The following is a 9,432-nucleotide window of genomic DNA, read 5'->3' on the forward strand; positions in this document are numbered from 1 at the left end:
GCAGAACCTGGCAACCCTAACCGCTCCATGTGTTAGCTCGCCGCTAGCCTGCGTGCTATTATTGATTGATTTGTCAAAATCTGAGCCTCGCATCCGACAGAATCGAACAAAACACGAGACTTTACCACACATATACATCGTTTGCCATTGATAAAAAATGGCAGCGATTGCAATACCAGAAAACACCAGAGTCTTTCTTCTGGACATTGAAGGAACTACGACGCCCATTACGTTTGTCAAGGTAAGAACCAACAATAGTAGACAATTATGAATACGATTAAGATGTTCAGACCTGTTTCATGGATCATTTTGCTATTCATTGCCTGCAGGACATCTTATTTCCCTACATCAGAGAAAATCTGGAGGACTATCTGTCAGCACATTGGGAAGAGGATGAATGCAAACAAGACGTACATCTGCTCAAGAAACAGGTAAACACCTATCAAAACACACACCTTTTGTGGCGTTTCTTATCTCGTTGTCATATTTCAGAAGGTGTTTATGTTCTTTTATATTTAATTAATTTGTTTATAATTAAATATAAATCTTATTGCAAACAAATTGTGAAATATAGTGTTTTGTTTTTCTATTCTTCTCTAACGTTAAAGGAATAGTTCACCCCTTAAATAAATCCAGTCATTGTTTACTTGCCTTAAGTTGTTATAACCTGTATGAATTTCTTCACATATTTTTTAGGAGAATGTGAATAATCAGGGTTCAATGCTAAGACAATTTCAGATTTTTACTTGCCCTTCCAAAATTTTCACTGGCCCCACCAAAATAAATAAATAAATAATAGCCACATATTTTAATGAATGTGTCAAAAATCATGTCTGTGAATCTAGAATTTAAATAATTTTAAAATGTTAAAATATTTAGCAGCAATATGGAAAATGTGCAGGTGTTTTATTGCAAAACAAAAGGTGGCGGACTTAAAAAACGTAAAAAAAAAAAAACATGCAAAACATCACTTCATTTTTTTCATTGTGTTGTACCAACGTAATTTTATGGCTATTCATAACTTTTTGATTTAGTCGCTATTTTGTATAAATTCGTACAATCTAATTCGTACTATTTAGTATGATTTGCTCATCACCCAATGACGGTTGGGGTTAGGGGTGGGGTTAGGTGCCACGCCTCTTTTTTAAAATTGTACATTTTCGTACTACTCAACTCGTACGAATTAGCCACTAAACTGACAAAACGTATAATACTTGCATTTCCTCGTGAGATCAGGCTGGTTGTACCCATGTAAATATCTGTTTTACAACGTTTTAATAACTTCTTTCTAATAACTGATTTATTTTATCTTTGCCATGATGACAGTAAATAATATTTGACTAGATATTTCCCAAGACACTTCTATACAGCTTAAAGAGACATTTAAAGGCTTAACTAAGTTAATTAGGTTAACTAGGCAGGTTAGGGTAATTAGGAAAGTTATTGTAAAACGATGGTCTGTAGACTATTGAAAAAAATAGCTTAAAAGGGCCAATAATATTGACCTTAAAATGTTTAAAAAAAAAAAAAAAATCAAAACTACTTTTATTCTAGCCAAAATAAAATAAATATGACTTTCTCCAAAAGAAAAAGTATTATCAGACATACTGTGAAAATTTCCTTGCTCTGGTAAACATAATTTGTATATAATTTAAATAAAAATATATAACTTTTTTATTGTTATTAATATTAATTATTTTATAATAATAATATAATAATAATAATTTATTATTATTAGTTTTGTTTAATTTTTTGAAGATGATGACATTAAAAATAAACTTTTATTCCTAATACTTTCCCAGAGATGGGTTGCGTCTGGAAGGGCATCCGCTGCGTAAAAACTTGCTGGATAAGTTGGCGGTTCATTTCGCTGTGGCGACCCCGGATTAATAAAGGGACTAAGCCGACAAGAAAATTAATACTGATATAGCTACTGATATATTTTGCATCTTTAAAGAAAATCTCTGAAACAGTTTACAGGTATCGAAGGGTGTCATCGCTTTCCACTTTTAAATCGAAAGTCAAAACACATCTTTTTAATGTGGGAGTCTATAAGAGATTATTTTATTGATGTATTCTTAGCATAATGTACTTAATGTTTTCTGTATCTAAGCCATTTATACAGCACTTTTGTCAACCTTGGGTTGTTTTTAAATGTGCGTTATAAATAGAGAACTGAGTGAATCATTTGTTTGGAACTGTGGCTCCCAGTTAACTATAATCCTATTGAAACTTTTCACAAGATGGTCCTGATGCATTTAACTAGGCATGGGTCAGTATAAGGGTCTGACAGTATGATAACAATGGATAAAAATATCACAGTTTCATGGTATTGTGATTACTACTTTAAAGTACTTTTTTAAATGTCTGGGTAAAACAAACAACTTTTGTTTCTCATTGAACACAATACTGCAATGTTTTGGTCCATAGTGTACTTGCCATAGATGTAGGTCTAGTCTGACCAGTACCTTTTGATGTGGTCTTTTGCTGCTGAAGATACTGTTGCCATAAATAAATTAAAGTTGTCTTTGACAACATGTAAAAAATAATAATAATCTTACATATACCCTAGGAAGGGTATACAAAATTTTAGCTCTTTTAAAACAGACTTTTCCAGACTGCGGTAAACCTTGGAATCGGTTATCGTCCCATACCTGCATTTAACGGCACATTTAACAGCATCTTAAGTTCTTGAAAGTTTTTAATATTTTGTACTTTGTATTATATAATCTTTGCATTAATTTACCAAAAAGGACATACTGCTTATGCGAAGTCTGGGCTGAACAGTAAATTTGACATGATTATTCTGTCTTCTGGCTGCCGTTATCAGTACATAAACAATTTGTTTTCCTTTTTCTGAAAGTCTTAACTCTATTCTTGAGTAATTCTTTTATTATTTGAGCGAATAGGAATGAAAAGAAACTCCCATTCGCTGCACTTTAACTATGATGACTGAGAAACCTGGATATATATATATATATATATATATAAAGGGTCTGTTGCAGATTTTTATATTGCAATGCTGAAATCATATTTTGTGCAGCCCTAGACTGAAGGTATGATGACAAACTTTAATGAACACTACAGTCCACTTACTTACACCTCAAACACATGTTGTTTTTTTCAGACAGAAGAAGACTTGCGGCAAAATAAAGCGTGTCATGTTCACACGGTGGACCAGACTGTGCACACGGATGAGGAGAAGGCCATCCGTGAGGTTGTGGAGAACGTGCTCTGGCAGATGGCAGCTGACAGGAAAACCACTGCGCTCAAACAGCTGCAAGGCCACATGTGGAGAGCAGCCTATATGATGGGGAGAATCAAAGGCGAGTAAGTAACCACATCTTACCACAGTGCACTCAGCCCATATCTGTGTCAGCCATTGCCGGACCTGGAGCGTAAATGTTTTAATAAATACACTTCCTTCACTTGATGGAGGTATAATGAATCCAGAGGTCTGTTGCACAAAGCCAGTTTGTTTTTCTTCATTTTTAAGGTAAGTTCAGGTTAGGTTTAAGCAAATTCAGAGTTTTCAGGTTTCTTCGATAGGGTGACGCCCCTTTTACACAGGGCGTCAGCTTCAACGCTTCCCATTCACTTTGAATGGGGGACGTCAGGCTTTGCCAAACTGCATTGTGGATCCGTCGGCGCCGCATCAGTGGCGATGCTCGCTGGAAAAAATGGGCTCAACTTCTTAAGCGCCGATGAAAGCGTCAGCCAATCAGTATGCAAATACACCAGCTCTTCAGTAGCCGATTACTGATTAATTTCATTGGCTGATGCTGCTATGACGATTGCATCAGCCCCAACTTCAAACACACTATTTGTCAAGCGTTGACGCTTAAACCCCGTGTGAATGGGGTGTAACTTTCGCTACACCCAGGGTTCCCATGCTTCTTAAAAGTTTTTAAAGGGCCATGAAACCCACTCGTTTCAGCAGGGTGTTTTCACACCTCTACTTTGGAAAAAAGCTGAAAAGTGGGCGTGTCCAGCTCTGTTTAAGGGGGAGTGTCAGAGGAACTAAAGTGGGATGGTGTGGGAGTGTCTATTTGGGCGCGCTGAGTTTCAGAGTCAAAACACACACACACACACACACAGGGGAGAAAGTGATGGTGTTTACATGGACATCTGTAGTCGAATTATTTGCCAAATTATTAAATGGTGGACTTTAACTGCAGTTTGGCTCTTTCATTCAGGGAATTCATTCATGCCCCTTGCGACAAATGAGATATTTGATTGGAGGAACTGCTCTAAGCGTATATTTTTCATGCAATGTTTGATACCGCACGGCGAATGAGAGAAAAAAACCCTCTGCATTTCCCGGAAACTTAGATGCACACAGCAGGTAGTGTCAGAAAGCCGCGTGTGTTATTCCAGTCACAAAATGCGGTGAAAACCCTACACGAGATTTAAGTTTTGTTGTACTGCTAACATGTTTACACTCTGTGCAATAGTTAGTTCGATACGAACAAACTGAATAAACAAAGAGCACTGGTCGCTCACTTACCAGACAGGACAATCACCAGCAACTAGAGCCGCGTCTTTATTAAGTGAAGCCTACAAGCGAATCCGGATCTCAGCGTTTGCAGATGAGAACAGCTCTCAGGTAAACAATTTTCTTCCTTAGACACGTAAGTTAAGTTATTGTTGTCGAGCATCGCGTACACTGTTAATCCACACGTGACTCCAGCTGAGCTCTCACAGAGAGAAAATGAAAACAAAACTTAACTGCAGCAAACTATAAAAGCAACACTTCACGCTTGTTTTGCCAATACAACGTGGCGTCTCTGTCGTCTAAACACTGTGACTAATGAATATTAATGAAGTTGCACAATAGAACGCACTGATTGGTTTGAACCAAGCCTTACTCATGCATTAATGCATCACACTGTAAGACGTAATAAGACACACTCTGGCACAGACGTCCAGTCTGCACGCTGGAATACACGCTATTATGTCATGACCGTGACGCAGCTTCAAAAATTCGTTTCAAACCGGAAGTACGAATTTGCTTAAAATAACGCAAAAACAACCAATTTACACTTTTTAGTGAAATATAGGTGTCCTAATAGTGTTTATAGCAGTGTGGGACACATATACGACTGTCAACAGCTCAAAAAATGTGTTTTGGTGTTTCGTGACCTGGAAAGTACATAAAAACAAACAGGTCCTTGAAAGTGCTTGAATTGAATGTTTATGATCAACAATTTTACTGTGCTGCTTTCAAAAACTGAGAAATTCTTGACATCTTCTACAAGAATTATGATAAAAAATGCAAATTTTATTAATATTTCAGAAATCGCATTTGAATATCGACAGTATTGAATTCAACCAATTGTATTAAAGTTTTTTGAACTTGATTGTTTAAAACAGTCTACATTTTTGGAAATGACACATTCAAAACATCATTACTGAGATCTTAATGGAAATATTAAGTGTATGTGAAATGTTACGTACAATAAGGACTTTCATGGCGCTATATATGCTGGGGGTGTGAATTACAAACTGAATAAATTTAGATTTACACACATTTACTCAAGTAAATAATCAGAATTATTGGCTACAAATCTGCGGAATTCTGTGGAAAATATGCGTAATTCTGTGCGCGCATATTCCGTATGGGCCTACCTATTGACCTTATTCTAAAATGCGGAAGTGCGCCTGTTTTCGCGATTGTCTTAGAACTTCCGATTCAGTCGCCTATGGGAGAAATGACTAGGAATAATAAACGGCAGAAAACGGTCAAACTACTTGCTCTACAGACAAATGTTTGCATGACAATACAGACCAAGTAGAATAATATAATAAGAAAATATCAAATTGCAACATCAAGCAGCGTAATGTGCAGTTTTTAACGTCAAAATATAAATGGAAGTAAATGAGACCGGAAGTCTCAAGCCAAAAAGATTCAAATGGCAGCGCCTGCTCGTCGGCGGAGAATAGGGCACCTTTAAGACAGTGAATTGTAATAGCTTGTTCCAGTGCTCTTTTACAAGCATGTTTACGTTTGTGGGTGGGGAAGTTTTATATCTAGTCCTTGTTCAGTTTGCATTAAGCCAGAATGTAATGGATATAATCATCCAGTAATTAAGACTGAGTTTTACAGAGTGTTATTTCTGTGGTTTTGTCGCAGGGTTTACCAGGATGTGGTTCCAGCCATCAGAAGGTGGAGGCATCATGGACTGAAGATCTACATCTACTCTTCTGGAAGTGTGGAGGCGCAGAAGCTGCTCTTCGGCTATTCTGTCCAGGGTGACATATTAGATGTAAGCAAACAGATGCTTTCAGTAACACTGGGTGCCAATTCTTGTGTTTGCTTCAGATCTCTGATGTAGTCTGGATGTGGACGTTAAAGTGGCAATGAAACCAAAAAGTACTCTATATTTTTATATTTCTTGTTAGTGTTGTCAAAAGTATCAAGTTGGGTACCAATCGGTACTGAAATTTTAAAAACATCCATTTCCTGCTAACATTTAAGCGCTGTTAAATGCTTAAACACCACTGAATTGCCATTGTGTTCACATGCTCAACAGAAATGACTGTGGTTTGTCATGTAGGTCATCGGTTTATCATTCTTCACCACTGTTCAGAGTGCAAACACGGATACATGGACACTGAAGCATTTCAAAGTCGCGTCATTCAGCTGATCTGTCTTTAAGCTGATATATGAGCGATCCACTAATGGATCGACAGATCTACATGGTCTTTGAAACACTTCATGTCCCTGTATCTGTGTTTGCCCTCGCTGAAGAGTGTTGAACTGATACCTTTTATGACCATTTCTTTTGAACACAATGGCCAATCAGTGGTGTTTAAGTACGTGCTCAAATTTTAGCGGGAAATGGACGTTTTTCAAATTTCAGTCCGAAGTCGATACTTCCGACTACACTAGTTCTTGAGGTAAATTATGTATCTGTGCACTTCATTATTTTGTCCTTCCTCCCCCCTCGAACTTTCTTCACTGCTTGGTCACATGGAATGTCTTTAGGGCGGGGCTATTAGTGGGCGTCTCCCTTCTGCACTGCCTTCATCTATTCAGTAATCTTCCTTCATTTTGTTAGCAACGCCTGTCTTTTAACAGGTGCAAAATCACACACCGCCTTACATTTTTCTCATTTCAGGACTATTTTAAAGGGATGTACAGCACGATAGCGGAAAAAGGAACAATCTTAACTTCCTTTTTATGTCGACATTAAGGGTCACATGTATCACAAAACCCATTTGAAATTTGAATTATTAGATATGGTTATCTATGGGGGTTTTTATCCAGTAGGTAGGAATCAGAAAATGTCTCAAGTTTATTTTGGCTTCATGTTCATGAAAAATGTCATGACGAATAAATGGAAACTTCGTTTGACCCATGAGTTTTTACTATAGGTGGGCATAAATTTATTATTTTAATCTAGGTTAATCTCACTGTAATCTAGAATAAAATGGCTCATTAAAATTCTGCAGAAGGCATTCTGAATATGTGTGCTTCCCAAATAATGACTAAAAGTAAGTCTTTGAGAACGGGTTTCTCAAGCCAGGTGTCGCATTAGACAAGGGGCTCATTTCCTGTTTCCAAAATGCAGCACAAACTGCTTGAGAAACTGTTCTATTATGATAATTGGTGGTGAAAATAAATGATGTTCAATAAGATGTACTTGTATTTACTAACTGCTTATTCAGTTAAACATGAATTTTGAACTGTAGGCCTAAATAAGCTCCAAACAGCGAATTATTATTATTATTATTATTAATATTTTTTTGGATTGCCTTAGTCCGACTAAAGTCATAACTGAACTGAACAGAAATGGAATTAAGACATGTGGAGTATACAGATATTAGTGGCATTATTGAAGTAAACACCACAATCAAACTATTAACGTCATGTAGGACTTTTCACCATATTTTCTGACAAGATCTACACACGCGGCTGTCAGTAAAGGACTGCGCGTGCACACACACACATCGCGAAATGAAGGAGTTTTTTTTTTTTTTTCCATTTGCTGTGTGTTATTAAATTCTGTAACGCTCTCACCAGTCATTACACTTTATTTGCATCTAATAACACAGTTTGTCATGGGGGCATGAATGAAATGTTCATGAGTGAACATGAAACTGCCGAACTGCAGTTAAAGTCACGCAAAATTATAGGAAACTTATACATGAAAGCACTTCACGTAAACACCTTAATTATATTATTGTCTATTAAGGTAAATAACTAGATTACAGATGTTCATGTAAGCGTAGTCAGTAGGGTATTCAAAGTAAGTCAAAGTTCCAAAAGGGCATCCTGCTGATTTGATTCAGAAGGGCACTTTTTTGTCAGACGGCTCACCAGTGACATATATGTCTGAGCTAAAATATCAAGGTGAAAGTCATCATAGCTTGCGTATAACAGACCCAGCTCCCAACCCAACTTTGAGAATAGATTAACGCAATATTTTTTTATCGCCCGATAAGAGTCTCATGCTATCGCAGCACGTTAGCGCCGATAATGGGCCAGTTAAATATCACTTTAATGGACCACTTGTTTAACAGATGTTGTGCTGGAAAAATTTAGTTTGTTTCACTAAAAAGTATCTTTATAGAACACACAATAATCCCTCTCTATATATATTGTGATTTACATGTTCTAACTTTTTTATATATTTATTTTTTCCAGCTGTTTGACGGCCATTTCGACACCAACATTGGTGCCAAAGTAGAAAGTAAAAGCTATGAGAACATTGCAGAGAGGATTGGATGCCAACCCGAGGAAATCATGTTCTTAACTGACGTCACACGAGGTGGGTAGACAACAACACACTGAACAGTGTATATATCGTATGCTCTACTTGTACCATACACTTCCTTACAAAAGTCCTGTTGTTGATCCCAGTTGTAAGGGCAACAAATAATAACTTGACTTCTAGTTGATCATTTGGAAAAGTGGCAGAAGGTTGAATTTTCAGATAAATCGTCTGTTGAGCTGCATCCCAATCATCACAAATACTGCAGAAGACCTATTAGAACCCGCATGGACCCAAGATTCTCACGGAAATCAGTCAAGTTTGGTGAAGGAAAAATGATGGTTTGGAGTTACATTCAGTATGCGAGAGATCTGCAGAGTGGATGGCAACATCGACAGCCTGAGTTATCAAGACATTTTTGCTGCCCATTACATTACAAACCACTGGCGAGCGCAAATTCTCCAGCAGGATAACACTCCTTTTCATACTTCTGCCTCCACATCAAAGTTCCTGAAAGCAAAGAAGTATAAGGTGCTCCAAGATTGGCCAGCCCAGTCACCAGAAGTTAACATTATTGAGCATGTCTGGGGTAAGATGGAGAAGGCATTGAAGATAAATCCAAAAAATCTTGATGAACTCCGGGAGTCCTGCAGGAATGCTTTCTGTGCCATTCCAGATGACTTTATTAATAAGTGATTTGAGTCAGAGATGTATC

At 37.3% G+C, this 9,432-nt stretch overlaps 1 protein-coding gene across 2 annotated transcripts in view; it reads left to right on the plus strand.

Moving 5' to 3' along the window:
* enoph1 (enolase-phosphatase 1) overlaps positions 1–9,432 on the plus strand; it is an 11,237-nt gene continuing 1,805 nt past the window's right edge. The window contains exons 1-5 of one of the 2 annotated variants that reach the window (XR_012385872.1): positions 1–241; positions 330–431; positions 3,128–3,330; positions 6,134–6,266; positions 8,651–8,847. Coding sequence is in view for 1 of the 2 variants with exons in the window: in NM_001002226.1 (NP_001002226.1) it covers positions 158–241; positions 330–431; positions 3,128–3,330; positions 6,134–6,266; positions 8,651–8,774 (646 nt within the window). In the remaining variant the exon portion in view is untranslated. 2 annotated transcript variants of the gene reach the window in all.

This window comes from Danio rerio, chromosome 10 (genome assembly GCF_049306965.1).
Source record: "Danio rerio strain Tuebingen ecotype United States chromosome 10, GRCz12tu, whole genome shotgun sequence".
NCBI lineage: Eukaryota > Metazoa > Chordata > Actinopteri > Cypriniformes > Danionidae > Danio > Danio rerio.